General features: G+C 45.3%; 2 protein-coding genes across 4 annotated transcripts; one reads left to right on the forward strand and one right to left on the reverse strand.

Moving 5' to 3' along the window:
• Window positions 1–5877: 5877 nt before the first annotated feature.
• On the reverse strand, window positions 5878–8373 carry timm29 (translocase of inner mitochondrial membrane 29). Its single transcript, XM_028023333.1, has 2 exons — window positions 8168–8373; window positions 5878–6834 (listed from the first exon to the last, which is right to left on the reverse strand). The coding sequence occupies exons 1-2, from the start codon at window positions 8271–8273 to the stop codon at window positions 6185–6187; spliced, it is 756 nt and encodes a 251-aa protein (XP_027879134.1). The 5' UTR covers window positions 8274–8373; the 3' UTR covers window positions 5878–6184.
• A 195-nt stretch (window positions 8374–8568) lies between these two features.
• On the forward strand, window positions 8569–17173 carry yipf2 (Yip1 domain family, member 2). 3 transcript variants are annotated; one of them, XM_028023337.1, is made up of 9 exons: window positions 8569–8697; window positions 8909–8977; window positions 9519–9682; window positions 9767–9847; window positions 9971–10058; window positions 10618–10734; window positions 10805–10971; window positions 15513–15695; window positions 16472–17173. In XM_028023337.1, exons 2-9 carry the CDS (start codon window positions 8947–8949, stop codon window positions 16556–16558), a joined length of 918 nt encoding a protein of 305 aa, XP_027879138.1. In that variant the 5' UTR covers window positions 8569–8697; window positions 8909–8946; the 3' UTR covers window positions 16559–17173. The 3 variants fall into 3 exon arrangements, with proteins under 3 accessions (XP_027879138.1, XP_027879141.1, XP_027879140.1); XM_028023339.1 differs by having other exon boundaries at window positions 8579–8715; XM_028023340.1 differs by lacking the exon at window positions 10618–10734.
• The last annotated feature ends 74 nt before the right edge of the window (window positions 17174–17247 follow it).

The following is a 17247-nucleotide window of genomic DNA, read 5'->3' on the forward strand; positions in this document are numbered from 1 at the left end:
CTAATTTAAGGAGATAAATTAGAAGCTGGTTTCAAAAAAAAAACATGCCAAAGAAATGAGAATCAATATAAGAAATTGTAGTTTTGAAAGCGTCTGTTGGACCTGACAGAAATCAGGTGACAGCCGATCCATTAAGAGCACTTTCACCTTGTGGCACCTGCAGACCCAGACTGATGAATATTCCAACCATCTGGACATTGTGTTGGTAGATAAATAGAAAACAGAGCAGCAGTAACAGACATAATGTACTGGAGAAACAAGGAGAATGAATAAAGGAATGCAAAAAGAATCTTTGTAAACTGAGTTCATCATTATTAGCCAAGTGTCAGTTTTGAGGATTATTTTCACTAATCAGCTCCAGTTCTCTTGGTGAATCCAAAGTGTTAAATTAACTTCTGAGCTCCACTGAAGTTGATTCAGAGTGGAAGCAGCAGTCTACTTCTAGAATGTTCCTTAAACATGAATGTTTAAGAAAGCAAAAGGGAGGATTTGACTTTATTGGAAGAATATCTACATGTGTTATTGGGCCTGCTCTGCAGCCCCAGAACCAAACATGGAGAAGCAGCATTCAGCTTCTATGCACCACAAATCTGGAACAAACTTCCAGAAAACAGCAAAACAGTTGAAATACTGAGTTTCTGTGTAGAGTTGCTTTTTAACCATAATAAATGAAATATTGACTGACATATTTGATGTGTGTTGTACTTCATGATTTTGATGATGGTATTTAACAAATCAATCAAATTTTATTTGTATAGCACATTTCAGCAGCAAGGCATTTAAAACATCATAACAAGCACATAAACACAAAGTCATGCAACATAGAATCAACAATTAAAACAGATTTCCTCTGGAAATCTCACGTTTCAGAGCTGCCATCTTGTTTTCACCGGGTTCAGGCCAGGTGAGGAAGGGGACCATGTCAGAAGTTTTTCATCTTTACTGCCTTTATTTGGTAGCAATGCAGAGAATTCTTGGATGCATGTTGTGGAACATTGTCCTGCATAAAAATCATCATCTGGTCAAGACTCATCCTTATTACTCAGGAGTGTCTCTGATCACTTAACATCTGGTACTTCTACCTACTCAGACAGGATGCAGATATGAAATATAACAGAATTGAAAGATAATGGCTTCCTTGTAGTTTCACTTTTGATTCTTCTCAACTCTTTGAACAATCTGGGTTTTTCCCTCAACACGTTTCTTGTGACGCTGTTGACTATTTGCAACAAAACATTTGCAACAATATATATATATGTATATACATATATTGTATATATATATATATATATATATATATATATATATATATATATATATATATATATATACTGCCCTGCGACAGACTGGCGACCTGTCCGGGGTGTGCCCCGCCTCTCGCCCGGAACGTAGCTGGAGATGGGCACCGGCGACCCTCCCGACCCCATTGGGGACAAGGGTGAACAGAAAATGGATGGATGGATGGATGGATATATATATACTGTATATTCACACTCAGTTAAATGTTTTGGGGAAGCAGCTGCATAATACCTGCTCTGCTTAAGTGAAAGTTTATTCAGCTTGGTGTTGGAAAATATCACTAAACTTATGACGTGATGAAAGTTATTATCATTATTCTTCTGCATATCCCACGCTTTCGAACTGAAAAAGGGAAGCAGGCATTCAGTGTGTTTTGCCCCCACAGCGTGGAATCAGCTGCAGTCTGAACTTAAGATGTCGGAAATGATTTCACTGGACTTATTTTGAGCAGTTCTTAAAGACAGGCAACAAGATTCTATGAAACAGTGTCATTGTTTTTCAATTGCTTTTATTGTTTTATACTTGTGCATATGTATTAATTGTTTTTATCTTGTAACCAGGTTGCTATGTGTTGCAAATTTTTTGCTCAGGTCCCTCTTGAAAATGAGATCTAGATCTCAACGGGGTTTACCTGATTAAATAAAGGAATATATATAAAGTACTCACCTGCCGAATAATTGTGCAGAAGGTGAAGAGTGGACAGGAAGTAGTCACATCTCAAGGCTTCAGTGAACTCTGGGTTCCTGACATTACTAGGAAAGTGTTTCCACCTCAGGAACATTCAATTTATGAGAAAACAATCTTTGTTTTCACATTTTTACACAAAGGCACACAATAAAGTGTAACATAACTAACCTGTTGTATCATGATGTTGACTTCTTGCTGATTCTTCATATTTTCAAAAATATCAAGCAAATATGAAGTTGTTTTGGTTAACTCCCATCTGCAATCATTTGAGCTCTGCAGATCTTCTCTGTAATTCCAAATGGATCCACTTGAGTCGACGTCAAGGTGTCTAAAAGTTACGTTTCCTGACACCTGACTACAGATTATGTGTGAACGCTGTCGGTTGATGTTGATTGCCTCACGATCCCTTAATGAAAAAAGCAACAAAAAAACCTGCATATTGCTCCAAAAGCACCTGACAGTGACCGCCCTCACTGAACCCGGCTCCCTGTCTGAGTGGAGGAGGGGCCCGTAGGGGCCGACAGGGGCCACACGGCACAGATGGAGGGAGGTGCAGACAGGAAACTTGAAAAGATGCGAACAGAGGAAGGAGGTAGCAGAAGAAAAGCGGAATAATTATTACATTTTTTTATTCTCTTTTTATTTCAAAATAACAAACTCAAAACTCAAGCCTATGGTTTTATACTTATTGCCTGACTAAAGGAAACCCATATGCCTTCTGATTGCAGTAGTAAAATTCATATAGTTTCTGAATAAAATCGCAGTTCACTGCAGTTTCTACCAGATTTTCACATCTAGATTTCAGGGTTGTTGTGATACAAAAATTTGAAACCTGATACGACACCAATAAGTAATTAATCAGGGTTTTCTCTGATAAATAGAAGGAATGATATCAATTATAATGCCAATAAATATTTTTCACTGCTTCAGTCTGAGTAAAATCATTAAGTGGAAGTCAGTGTAGCCTTTAATTAGAAAAACTAAATAAAATAGCGTGCCATCTCCACTGGGAGAGGTGCAGCTTGGGTTTGGTTTCTTTCTCTCATACTGCCTCCATCAGCAGCAGTTTACCAGAGGCAGGTGCCAGATTGTTCTGCTCACCAGCGTGGTAATGAGGCTTCATGATTTTCTCTCTGAATCCGGAGACACTTTTACTTCCTGTCAGAGTTCCATTACCGGTTCTGTCGCCTTGGCTTCCTGTTGCTTGGCGTCTCTCACTAAATCTCTTCGCCCTCCTGGAACACACTCCAACCCTCACCATCAGATTACCATCTGATCACCTGCCTTGAGTACTTTGTCACCACATGCAGTCCTGATCCCACACTTATGGCATCTTCAGATATTCATTTTGTAAATCAGAACTGCCCTGGAACATGGAGGTAACCAGTGTGTCTACATGAAAGGCTAAAACAGGACAAGAGAACAAAGACCCAAACACATCAATGAGCAGAGCTCAGGGTCTGGGGAGGAAGTAGAAAGATTCATAGATGATTGAGAGACCTGTTCTAACGGTTGCATTGTTCTGCAACCTTTAGACATGTCTCTGCTTAAACATACCTGAATCAAATGGGATCATTAGCTGGACTATGGAGAACTTGCCTACTTACCGAGGAGGTGATTTAGCCACTTGATCCAGATGTACTGGATCAGTGGAACACTTAAAAAATGCAGGACAGTGACCCTCTAGGACTGGAGTTCAACGCCCCTGGTCTACAGGGTTTAGAGGTAGCTGCACTGACTGGGGAACAGATGATGGAGCTGAAGGTGGCAGAGGTAAGGATGATCAGACTTTCATTGGTAGTGATTAGAAATTAGTATATCAGAGGGATAAACTCTTGGTGAGACATGACTTGGACATGTGCTGAGGACAGGTGATGGACCTATAGGACTTGGAGACATGACTATGGGGCTGCCAGAGAGAGAGAGAAAGAGACCACACAGGAGGCTTGTGCTGAGGTCACCCGCTCCGAAAGACAGGTGTAGTGAGAAATAAGACGTATAAAAATGGTCTAAAGTATCTGTTTTTTAAAGCTTAGTAGAAGACAATAAGTGACTCACTGGAGTCTTATATGGAGATGCTTAACTGTTAAGTTCATTTGGCACACTTGCTTCTTGTTTCAGACTCTTTTTGGCTTTCATTAAAGTTCAGGAAGAGAGTCACTCTCATTAAGGGGCGAGGTCATCTGACAGGATGGAATGTTTCATCTGTTTGCCCTGAGCAGCTACCAGGAACCTTCTGAAGAGCGTTTCAGCTCATTGGTGACATGTAGGTGATGTGAGCAGACAGAGATTCAGACTGATTCAGAAATCCTTCTGCCAGTTCTACCAGTGGTCATGTTAAACGCTGGTCTCCTTCCATCCAGTCACATGTCCTCCGTGTTTGGCACATGGTCTGGAACATACGTCTTTTTCCTTAATATTTTCATTTTACATGAGATCAAGGAAATATTCTGAAGGGGAATTTTGAGAGATGCAGGGAAATAAAAGACGGATACTACACCAGAGAAATAAATCCACAAAACCATACAGAATCCTTCCTGGATGAACTGTCCCTATCAATGTTTAATAGAAAATTAGAGTTGAACTGAACGCTGCAGCCATCACATCTCTGGAGGGTCATTATCCACTTCAGGCTGCTACAGGAGATACTAGTGGATATGAAAACTGTTCATATTTATTGATCCTTAAAGGAAATCTGAATTAAATCTTTACTTTTCTGGACTTTGCATTGTTTGTGTTTCTTTTTAAGACTCATTTCATTGTGCTGATGTTGAGTCATTCTTCATGTTTCCCGTTCCAACTCTTTATAGAGCTGGAACAGTAAAACTGTTTCAATTCGACAGAAATCAGGCTAACTATTCTTTTGCACTAGAGCACCACCTGGTGGGGAAGAGCTACCATTACCAAGCCTGGGATACAAAAGAAACGGTAGCCTGGCTGGTGGAAACCAGAACTTAGACCAGGGGTGGGCAATCCTGGTCCTCGAGGGCCAGTGTCCTGCAGCTCTTAGATGTCTCCTTGGTCCAACACACTTGAATCCAACAGCTGAATCACCTCCTAAGTGCAGTCAAGTTCTCCAGAGTCCTGCTAATGACCTCATTATTTGACTCAGGTGTGTTGAAGTAGAGACGCATCTAAAAGTTGCAGGAGACCGGCCCTCGAGGCCTGGAGTTGCCCACCCCTGACTTAGACTCTTAACTTGTAACTTTTTTCACAGGACATTCGGCATCCTGTGTTAATGATTTATCACCAGCATCATGGATCACTGTGGAAACAATAATCTACACTTCCTGGCCCAGTGGTTGAGTTGTCAATAGAAGGATGAGAGATCACACTCTGTTCACATTGAGATCCAACCTCACCTCAACTCATCTTGCTGATGTTCTGGAAATGAACAACTCTTAAGGACAGAAAATAATTTCAAGTCTTCATCATCGTTTGGCTAGTAATCTAGTGTCTGACATGCAGCTACTCTGTCTCATAGAAGAATTCACTAAACTTTTTCACATTGGAATTAGAACCTCCTCTGTATTTTAGTGGGATTTTATGACACAAAGTAATGCACAACTGTGAAGAGGAGGAAATATGACATTTTTAAAAACTTTTACAGGCATAAGAATAGTTTAGTTTTACTAATCTGAGCTATTAGCATTTAAGCATTTACAAATCATTGGCTTTTAAACCAGAGATAAATCTATAAGATTTCTTCAAACCAGAAAAGATAATTGCCATGACTTTAAATAGAGCGTCCATTCCAGAACACTGAATGACAGAGGAGAGTAAAATGAAGTTTAGCCAGATTGACGTAAAACTCTTTTCACATTATTGCTGATTCTTGAGGGAAATTATGGAAAGTATTGATAGTATATGAAAAAACCGAGCTTGAGCTGCTATATTTCAGATTTCCTTTAATCAGAATAAATAAAAACCACAGGCTCTGTGTGTCTCACCTGTGAACGTTTTAGGTGCTTTTCTTCTCCAAAAAGACCAGGAACAAGGCTGCCACCTGTAATGGCTTAGCTTGGTAAACAGATTCCATAAGTTCAAAGATGGCCGATTGATTGACATTGTAATAAAACATTCACCAACACTTAGTGTGAAAAAACAAACTAACGACCCTCTGAACCAAAGATGTTTCTCTTTCACGCTGCTGAGCCAACACTGAGAATAAAAGCACAAAGTTCACAGAATAAATGCCTCACAGTTTTATCTGACTCTGTTCACTGACATTCTTCATTTTGTCCACTGGTTTTCTTTCTTCCTCCTTGTCCTCCATCGTCAGCGGCAACCAGGAATCCCTGTGCAACCTCTCGTTCCTCTCCACCTGCTGCGGGCTGGGTGGTGCGGTTGCCTGCAGGTGTCCCGGAAGGTGTTTGTACTCATCGTTGTTGACATCATAGTCCTTCATCTTTGAGTCCAGTGTCCACCAGCAGCCAGTGAAGCCGACGTCCAGCACCCGCTGAGGAAGCTCCCTCCAGGGCACCGACAGGTTGGAGCAGCGGGCCTCGTACAGCGTGGCGTCTGGGTCGTAGTCGGCACGGTACACCACACTGAGGAGTCCCAGGCTGGCGTAGCGGAGTCGGCCTTCGTTACGAAGCTTCACCAGGCTTTGAATGTGGCCGTCAGAGATGCCGTTGCGTATCCACGGTGACAGAAGGCCCAGCTGGTTGGAGCGCTCCAGCAAGGTGGCCTCAAAAGAGGACTGGTCGGGTTTGGTGTGAAAACAGACATAGCCCCCGCCCAGCAGAGACAAGTACACAGAGGATTTTAGCGGCCGCTCCCAAGCGCCAACAACCATCTCCCTGAACGCTTCCTTATAGTCGGACAGCAGGCTGCCACACCACACACCTGGAGACAACAGAAGAAGACACAGTTAAGGCAAGAAGGCAGTTGATCAGGGGGGGTTGTCACCTCTCATCTGTCTGTTCTAAACCTCACAGATAATCCTCACTGCTGAAGTTAGCTGGCATAGTTTCTATTGGGACTTTAACATCTGTGTCGGTCCCGATATTGGAAAAACATTCTAAACCAGGTATCCATGACAATGTACCAGATCCATAAGGACAGATCTATTCAGGCTAATTCTATGCTTTGTGCACTGAGTGACATCATGCCTTATTCTTCCACAAAATGACAACTTACAGTCATCTTACTGGCTCCGTTTTCAGATACAACCTAAGGTTTAGTTGAACAGAATCAGTTCAGTACTAACTCGTTTCTGCCTTATTAAAGAAACATGTTTTTAGTCTTTTTTTTTTTTTCATTTCTTGGGATCACTGCCCTTGTCCCGAGTGAAAACTTCAGACACGTTTCAAAATGTCCCATTCATTTTTGGAGTTAAGACTTTAAATGTCACTTTAAATCCACGCTGCTCCAGTAGTCATTGGAGTAGAGGAGGGAGACATCCATCCTGGATAGATTGCCAGCCAATCACAACAAGCAGGCACGCGCGAGCGCGCACGCACACACACACACACACACACACACCTAAAGACAATGTAGAGAAATCTAGTAACCTCACGGTCACGTTTATGTTGATTCTATGTTGCATATGAGGAAGCCGGAGTACCTGGAGAGAATCGGCTATTAAAGGGGAGACCAAACCCAAACCCTTACTGCAACTGACACCACTGTGTTGTCCGACTATAAATATGGAACTTGCTAAAAGTAAAGGCTGCCAGGAAGACCAGACGGACAAATCGTTGAATCGTAGAATGAAGGGAGAAGCTTTAGGATGGATGAACAAATTATTCACTAGAATAACGCTTTGAACTTCAGCAAGATATTTATCATATCTAGATGCCTGCATTGAGCTGCCATTACTGTTAATAAGCAATTAAACAGATATATCGAATAAAGTGGTTCTGTGGCTTATGTGCAGTCAGTTTAGTCGTTAAATTAAATAATTATGTTACATTAAACATTTCAAAATAAACCAGCTGATCTACAGTTTGCTGCAATCAGCTGCATCCGGAGAGAACCGTGCTGACTGAATGCCTCTTCCAGTCTGCGCTTCTTTAACACAATAACAGTTATTTTCTCACTTCTGTTTTCCGTTTAGTAGTTTCCTATAATATTCATTTTGATAATAAATCGGGCAACCTATTCTGCTTCCCATAACAATCTAGAATAATGGTGGCCTGAAGCTCAGCTGACTTCTCTCGGTCAGCTCGTTCCCTACCTGCTTTGCTCCTCCTCAGCCTCTCCCAGCGGCCGCTGGGAGCCGGGGTAGCCGCTGCTTGAGCCGCAGCACAGAACATCCTCCCGACTGTCCGCATTGAGGCCATTTTCACTCAACACGGTCACCTTCACCCACAGCCAGCTCTACAAGCAGCCGAGAGCTCACATGGAAGCAAAATGGCGCGGACCGGGTGCCCGGCTTTGGTCTTCCGTCAGCAAGTAGTAGTGTCAGAAAGGTTCCGCTTGAATGAAAAAGGAAAGAAAGAGAAAATTACCTTTCTGCATAGATACACAATTCCGGATATGTTTTGAGATAGTAGAAATACATGCTCTGCTGTTGAAACATAAATTATTTTAAAATTGTATTCACGTGACGGCTTTGTTTACGTGGTGACGTGTACCGGAAGAGCTCCTGCCTGACAGCAGCGGCAGTAGACCTGTGTGAAGACTAGCGGTTTTATGTGCCCTCCCCCGGGACTGCTGAGCCTGGAAAGACGCTTCCCTCCTGAGGTGAAACGTTTTAATGCGAAGGTGAGCTGCTGCAGAGCGGTCAGTCTGGCTCGTTTGACGAGCTGTGTCTTTGCTGACGTTGGTTTATTTCATTCTATGAGCTTTAGCTTTTAGCGGCGATGTAAAGTCATTTTAATGATTTATTTTATTCCTGTTGGTACTGAAATTAGTTTATTTATCTTAAATGTGAGACCCGTCATCTAGAATATTTTCTCTTTGCTCCTTCTCTTAGGTTCTGCATGAAGCTGCTTTGTCTCGTTTAAACGAGCGATGGCCACTCCAAATGACCTGCAGTTCCAGGGTAAATATGGCCGCTTTCTGTCTGTTTCTCCTCCAGCATGTTTTTCAGCCTTTACAATGAAGGCAGGTAATGAACATATAGAAGTGAAATGAGAAACGATATATTCCATTTATTATCACCATCTGCTTGTCAAACCTGTCCACTTATGTAAATGGCGACATCTGCTGGTGAGGTTGGAGGATTGCAGCTCTTTTGAACTGTTTGGTAAACAGTTTGGTTTACCAAACGTAAACAGTTTTACGTTTAGTTTTAAAAAAATATAAACTTAGCATAAAACGTAAGAGTTTTTTGTTTTTGTTCGCTCTTGTAACAGTTCTTCTTGGTAATAAATGTTCTACTGTAGGAACAGCTGTTTGCTTCCAATTAAATAGTACAGTGCACCACATTGATATAAAAAAAATCGGCATTTTCCCATCTACAAAACAAACAAACCCTTCAGTACTTTCACATTAAAACCAGACCTTTACTGTATTTCATTGGGATTCTTTTTTTATGATAATCAATGCGGTATTTATCAGCTCTTGCCCTTCTTTATATGTAGAGTTTGAAGAAGCAGCAGATCTCCTGTCTGCTGACCCCGGGGCCCCCACACTCAGTATGTCTGCATCCAACGACCCCGCAGCCACAGCCGGAGCTCCAGCAGCTGGGGAGGATGTAAGACTAGACCTGTCTGAGGATGAGGCTGCTCAGGAGGAGAGTTCAGAGGTCATTTCCTTTAAGTTACTGAACACAGATTGACCTCTGGGTGTTTGGACTGGACAGCAGCTGACTGCCGTTCTATGTTTTCAGCTTTTAGGAGGACAGAAATCAGCTGGTGGCTTCTGGACTTTTGAATACTATCAGTCTTTATTTAATGTGGACACAGTGCAGGTAGGAGCTAACCAACAAAAACACCACACACCCTGTGTGTAAATACCTTCTGAACACAGCTAGAGTCTGATAGGAGGCTAAAGCTAATGTTTGCCTTGGTTCCCCCCTCCCATCATGATGCAGGTGTTGGACAGAGTTAAGGGCTCTCTGATGCCGCTACCAGGAAGAAACTTTGTCAAGCACTACCTGAGGAATAACCCAGACCTGTATGGTGAGTTAGCTAGCTCACCTCCGAACACATGCTGCCCAGGCTCCACTCAGAGGTGTACACCTTCCAAAATGACTCCTAATAACTGAATAAAACTGATAAAGAACTAACTAATGTTTTTAAATATTAATGTATTAACAATAAATGATATTTTAGCTGGTTTTTTGTCATTGTTTTAAGAAATAATCACATTAAATTTCCCCAGTGACACTAAAAGTACCAGTAATACTTTTATAAAAGTTTCCACAATTATCAATGTCACATAGAAGAAAATGTATTCGTCTTTTTTTTGGCAAAAGTTTCATATTTTTCTTCATTCAAAAATAGCAAAAAATGGTTTCTTTAAAAAAAGAAATATGAAAGTTTTTCTAAAGTGAACATTTATCCTAAAAATATAAGATGTTTTTATTCAACAACTGACATTTGTAGCAACAAATGAGACATGTTTAACTGGACGATGCACAGAAATGGCTCTTGTCTTAGAGAATATTATGAACTACGGAGGGATCAGAAGAGAGTATAAATGATCTCTTATGAGTGTGTGTGTGTGTGTGCTGTGCAGGGCCGTTTTGGATCTGTGTGACCCTGGTGTTCTCGGTGGCCATCAGTGGGAACTTGTCCACCTTCCTCAGTTCACTTGGCGACCCCAGTTATCACCACAGGCCGCAGTTCCACAGGGGTCAGTCTCTAACCCCATGACCTCCCTGGTGCCCCCCACTCAGCGCTCACTGTGATCTGTCTGGCTGCAGTTACCATAGCTGCGGTGGTGATCTTCCTGTATGCCTGGCTGGTGCCGATTGGTCTGTGGGCGTTCTTGACCTGGAGACAGGGCACCGAGCGGCAGGTCGGAGGTTACTCCTTCCTGGAGACGGTGTGCGTCTATGGATACTCGCTCTTCATCTACATCCCGACATCAGTGAGTGAATGCTGCTGAATCTGCTTCAGGCTTCTTTTAACAGCAGCCTTTAGTGTGTGCTACAGTAATTTCTACAGTAGGCCATCCATCCATCCATCCATCCATCCATCCATCCATCCATCTTCTTCCGCTTATCCGAGTTCGGGTCGCGGGGGTAGCAGCTTCAGAAGGGAGGCCCAGACTTCCCTCTCCCCGGCCACTTCTTCTAGCTCTTCCGGGGGAATCCCGAGGCGTTCCCAGGCCAGCCGAGAGACATAGTCTCTCCAGCGTGTCCTAGGTCTTCCTCGGGGCCTCCTCCCGGTGGGACGTGCCCGGAACACCTCACCAGGGAGGCGTCCAGGAGGCATCCTGACCAGATGCCCAAGCCACCTCAACTGGCTCCTCTCGATGTGAAGGAGCAGCGGCTCTACTCTGAGTCCCTCCCGGATGACTGAGCTTCTCACCCTATCTCTAAGGGAGAGCCCAGCCACCCTACGGAGAAAACCCATTTCGGCCGCTTGTATCCGCGATCTCGTTCTTTCGGTCATGACCCAAAGCTCATGACCATAGATGAGGGTGGGAACGTAGATCGACCGGTAAATCAAGAGCTTCGCTTTTTGGCTCAGCTATCTCTTCACCACGACGGACCGGTACAGCGCCCGCTTGACAGCAGACGCTGCGCCAATCCGCCTGTCGATCTCCTGCTCCCTTCTTCCCCCATTCGCGAACAAGATCCCGAGATACTTAAACTCCTCCACTTGGGGCAGGACACCCCCCCTGACCCGGAGAAGGCACTCTACCCTTTTCCGGCTCAAGACCATGGCCTCGGATTTGGAGGCACTGATCCCCATCTCGGCCGCTTCACACTCGGCTGCGAACCGCTCCAGCGAGAGCTGCAGATCACGATCTGATGAAGCCAAAAGGACCACATCGTCTGCGAAAAGCAGAGATGAGATCCTAAGGCCACCAAATCGGATCCCCTCAACACCTTGGCTGCGCCTAGAAATTCTGCCCATGAAAGTGATGAACAGAATCGGTGACAAAGGGCAGCCCTGGCGGAGTCCAACTCTCACCGGAAATGAGCCCGACTTACTGCCGGCAATGCGGACCAGACTCTGACACCGGTCATACAGGGACCTGACAGCCTGTATCAAAGGGCCCGGTACCCCATACTCCCGGAGAACCCCCCACAGGGCTCCCCGAGGGACACGGTCGAACGCCTTCTCCAAGTCCACAAAACACATGTAGACTGGTTGGGCGAACTCCCATGCACCCTCCAGGACCCTGCCGAGGGTGTAGAGCTGGTCCAGTGTTCCACGACCAGGACGAAAACCACACTGCTCTTCCTGAATCCGAGGTTCGACTATCCGACGGACCCTCCTCTCCAGGACCCCTGAATAGACCTTGCCAGGGAGGCTTAAGAGTGTGACCCCTCTATAATTGGAGCACACCCTCCGATCCCCCTTTTTGAACAGGGGGACCACCACCCCAGTCTGCCAATCCAGGGGAACTGCCCCCGATGTCCATGCGATATTGCAGAGTCGCGTCAACCAACACAACCCTACAACATCCAGAGCCTTAAGGAACTCCGGGCGGATCTCATCCACCCCCGGGGCCTTGCCACCGAGGAGCTTTTTAACCACCTCGGCGACCTCGTCCCCAGAGATTGGAGAGCCCGACCCAGAGTCCCCAGGCTCCGCTTCCTCAGTGGAAGGCATGTTGGTGGGATTGAGGAGGTCTTCGAAGTACTCTGCCCACCGGCCCACAACGTCCCGAGTAGAGGTCAGCAGCACACCATCCCCACTATAAACAGTGTTGGTGCTGCACCGCTTCCCCCCCCGAGACGCCGGATGGTGGACCAGAATCGCCTCGAAGCCGTACGGAAGTCTTTCTCCATGGCCTCTCCAAACTCCTCCCACGCCCGAGTTTTTGCCTCAGCAACCGCCCGAGCCGCATGCCGCTTCGCCCGCCGGTACCCATCAGCTGCTTCCGGAGTCCCACAGGCCAAAAAGGCCTGATAGGACTCCTTCTTCAGCCTGACGGCATCCCTCCAGCGGGTTCGAGGGTTGCCGCCGCGACAGGCACCGACAACCTTGCGGCCACAGCTCCGATCGGCCGCCTCGACAATGGAGGCACGGAACATGGTCCACTCAGACTCCATGTCCCCCACCTCCCCCGGGACGTGTTCGAAGTTTTGCCGGAGATGGGAGTTAAAGCTCCGTCTCACAGGGGATTCTGCCAGACGTTCCCAGCAGACCCTCACAACACGTTTGGGCCTGCCAGGTCTGACCGGCTTTCGCCCCCACCACCGGAGCCAACTCACCACCAGGTAGTGGTCAGTGGACAGCTCCGCACCTCTTTTCACCCGAGTGTCCAAGACATACGGCCGCAGATCCGATGAAACGATGACAAAGTCGATCATCGAACTGCGGCCTAGGGTGTCCTGGTGCCAAGTGCACATATGGACACCCTTATGCTTGAACATGGTGTTCGTTATGGACAATCCATGGCGAGTACAGAAGTCCAGCAACAGAACACCGCTCGAGTTCAGGTCGGGCGGGCCGTTCCTCCCAACCACGCCCCTTCAGGTCTCACTGTCGCTGCCCACGTGAGCGTTGAAGTCCCCCAGCAAAACAAGGGAGTCCCCAGGAGGAGCACTCTCCAGTACCCCCTCTAAGGACTCCAAAAAGGGTGGGTAATCTGAACTGTCGTTCGGCCCGTAAGCACAAACGACAGTCAGAACCCGTCCCCCCACCCGTAGGCGGAGGGATGCTACCCTCTCGTTCACCGGGGTAAACCCCAACGTACAGGCGCCGAGATGGGGAGCAACAAGTATGCCCACTCCTGCCCGACGCCTCTCACCTTGGGCAACTCCAGAGTGGAAGTATGTCCAGCCCCTCTCAAGGAGACTGGTTCCAGAACCAGAGCCGTGCGTCGAGGTGAGACTGACTATTTCTAGCCGGAACCTCTCGACCTCACGCACTAGCTCCGGCTCCTTCCCCACCAGAGAGGTGACATTCCACGTCCCAAGAGCCAGTTTCTGCAACCGAGGATCAGACCGTCAGGGTCCCCTCCCTCTGCTGCCACCCATCCCACACTGCACCCGACCCCTTTGGCCCCTCCCACGGATGGTGGGCCCATGGGAGGGGGGGCCCATGTTTCCTCTTCGGGCTGAGCCCGGCCGGGCTCCATGGGTAAAAGCCCGGCCGGGGTCTTCGGGCTGCTCTTTGTCTGGTCCCTCACCTAGGACCTGTCTGCCTTGGGTGACCCTACCAGGGGCATGAAGCCCCAGACAGCATAGCTCCTAGGATCATTGGGACACTCAAACCCCTCCACCACGATAAGGTGGCAGCCCATGGAGGACTTTCTACCCACTGAATGAAAAACAAACATGTTTTAACCAGAAATTCACCAGACTCAGACACACACCTGCAGTTTCTGTTAAAGTTTCATAACTTTTTAAGTAAAAAAAGAAAATTTGGAAACATTTTCTTTTGCCTGATTTTATGTTTTTTGTTACTTGCATGAATTATTGTCATTTTCATTCTTAAAATACCAAAGTTTCCATTTGACCTTATAGTTTGCTCCGTCTGATGATGTAATTTTTAAATATTAAATGATTTATAATTTGATCAGTTGCTCAGTACTTGACTCTTTACCAAATAATTTTTAATTTTCTCAGACGGTTCCTTTTCTCTTCAGTAAAAACCTGTTGAAGTGATGCTGGCCTACAGTAGGCCAAAAACAAATAAATTCCCCAAATAAAAATCTGAAAAGTGTGGCGTGCATTTATCTGAGTAAACTGTAGAACCAGCAGGTGATCTGGGTCTGTTTTTACCAGCTTTGCACATCTACAAGTTCAGTCAGATTGGATGAAGGATGTCAGTTTTCTAATTCTTTCTAGAAAAAAAATCCCAATTAGACTTAGGTCTGTACTTTGTCTATGCCGTTCTAACACCTGAAAGTGCTTCGATCTAAACTATTCTGACTGGTTATGAACCTCCACCCCAGTCCTGCCATAGACGGTGATCCCCACAGCATGATGCTACCACTGCCATGTGGGGATGGTGTGTTCAGGGTGGTGTGCAGTGTTAGTTTTCAGAAGGTTCAGTTGGTCAAAGCTGTCTCCATGTCAACCTGGAGGCAGTCTGGCTTCCTGATCTCCGTCGTTTTGAAAGGCCAGATGTGTGGAGTTAATTCTTATGGTTGTCCTGACAACAGTCTCTGCACCTAATGGACGTTTTGCTAATTAGGTTACTCTGAAAGCAGCTGAGAGTGATGGGTTTTATTCTGGGGTGTCACAGTAAAGAGAGCATGCCACACTTTTCAGAATTTTATAGGTAAAACATTTCTTCAAAAGGAGGTAATATTATCTTTCATCTCCACGGTTGCACAGAGATTTAGACTTCTTTGTAAAACACAAAGTCAGTGGTTGTGATGAATATGAATCTGATTTTGTCTCAAGAACTTTGGAACTGGACTCATGTCTAAACTCTGCGTTTTGACCAGAGGACAGCTGGTCCAGCCGCTGGTCATAACTCCTCACATCTCGTCACCTCCAGATCCTGTGGATCATATCATACGAGTGGCTGCGATGGACGCTCATCGTCGTTGCCATGGTGATCTCTGGCTCCGTCCTGGTCCTGACCTTCTGGCCCGTTGTCCGGGACGACACCAGAGTAACAGCGGTAGCCACAGTGGTGACCATCGTGGTGTTACACACTCTGCTGGCCATCGGCTGTAAGGTAGATGAGCTCGGCGGGGGACGGGGGGACGGGGAGCGCGTCTCACTAGCTGCATTTCCGTTAACCATGAAATCGCACAAATCGAAATTGCAAAAATAAATTTGCTTAACGGAAATATGCCAATTTTGAAAAAGTCCCATTTTTGTGACGGGATGAGATGGTTTTTCAGCCGTATCTAAATGGATGTATTTCGCCAAACTGCAATGGAAACACTTTTTTGCATCAAATGAGTCACATGATCAACAGCCAGATGTTACTACTGGTGAAAATGACAAAAAAGTCGAAGGGATATTAGGAAGATGGTTTTAGTTTGTTTTGGTTTTTTTGGACCTACCAGAGCTTCCACAGCATCACAGTTCATAAAATGTTGTGAGTCATTCCAACATGTTGAATCAATAGTTAAAATCACTGACTACAGTTTCCCCAATACGCTACATATGTACGCTCTCCCCAGTAGGTGGGGCTTGTCGCTCCAATGCCTAAATAAAACGCAGACGTCTCCTCTGATTGGCTGAAAGATGAGCTCTAGCATCATGGCTGAATTATGAATACATCTCATATAACTGTTTACATCTGTCACTGACATGACTTATCGTGTGAACAAGCTTATTCACATGGAATTTTAATGTCATTTATTATTTAATCTAAACACTGGAATTTTTAAATAGTTTTTTTTTTTACATTATCAGAATAGATTTGCACACGTTTATAATGGAAACACAGCTATTGAATCACAACAAACTGCTGAAAATCCTTGTTTTTTTTTTCCTTTCCAGCTATATTTCTTTCAAACTTCTGAGCACACACCACCTGCTGCCACTATAGCCCCACCCATCCATCCAACACCTGTCACGGCCCACTGACCAGAGCAGCAGGTGGGAAGGGGGCGGAGCCTATCAGGAGCGCAGGACATTAGATCCATTCCTGACTGGGAAAGTTTTGGAAAGGTGAAATGAAGTTGACATGTGAAGTTAAAAAGCAGCTTTTTCTACTGTTATCTGTCATGAAGTGATGCATGGAGAGGGTCCAACATGGCCGCCGTTCCCCTCTGGTGAAAACAGAGCAACTTAAACTCTCAGTAAGTGGAGATCTGCTTTTAGAACTCCCAGGTTCTGGAATCAGGGGTCCTTCAGTTCTTCCCTGCATTATAACCCGATCGATCCACACACTGGAGGTGAATCCACTGACATTCCTCTTCGTCCTGCTTAGTGAAGCTTGAACATGCCTGATGAAGTCGTAGCCGACTGAATGGATTCCAGGCCACATATTGTTTGTTCTGAATGTGTTTTAATAACCTGGAACGGAAACGTAGTGATGATGGTGGACCGCCTCCGTCTCCTCTGTTCAGCGCTCACTGTCAGGACTCTAATTTAAAAAAAAAGTAAATTCTAAAGTATGTAGCAGGTTTACAGCTATTTATTTTCCTTTGTGGAACTACTGAGACCTACTTTTTGTTAATAAATTTAGAATGAATACTCTCTGTCTCTGTTGAGGATGTGTTTTATTTCTGGTCCTTTCTCTGTGAAATTTCTAAATATTCCATGTGAAGGAG

The sequence above is a fragment of the Xiphophorus couchianus genome, chromosome 7 (genome assembly GCF_001444195.1).
Source record: "Xiphophorus couchianus chromosome 7, X_couchianus-1.0, whole genome shotgun sequence".
In the NCBI taxonomy this organism is placed as follows: domain Eukaryota; kingdom Metazoa; phylum Chordata; class Actinopteri; order Cyprinodontiformes; family Poeciliidae; genus Xiphophorus; species Xiphophorus couchianus.

What these genes read in the sequence shown, in the direction of transcription:
- timm29 (XM_028023333.1), bottom strand. Translation starts at nt 8,273, where the DNA reads ATGGCCTCAATGCGGACAGTCGGGAGGATGTTCTGTGCTGCGGCTCAA. An exon ending in GCTGAGGAGGAGCAAAGCAG is followed by an intron (nt 6,835 to 8,167) that starts GTAGGGAACGAG and finishes TGTTGTCTCCAG; the next exon opens with GTGTGTGGTGTGGCAGCCTG.
- yipf2 (XM_028023337.1), top strand. Translation starts at nt 8,947, where the DNA reads ATGGCCACTCCAAATGACCTGCAGTTCCAGG. An exon ending in AAATGACCTGCAGTTCCAGG is followed by an intron (nt 8,978 to 9,518) that starts GTAAATATGGCC and finishes CTTTATATGTAG; the next exon opens with AGTTTGAAGAAGCAGCAGAT. An exon ending in TGCTGGCCATCGGCTGTAAG is followed by an intron (nt 15,696 to 16,471) that starts GTAGATGAGCTC and finishes TTTCCTTTCCAG; the next exon opens with CTATATTTCTTTCAAACTTC.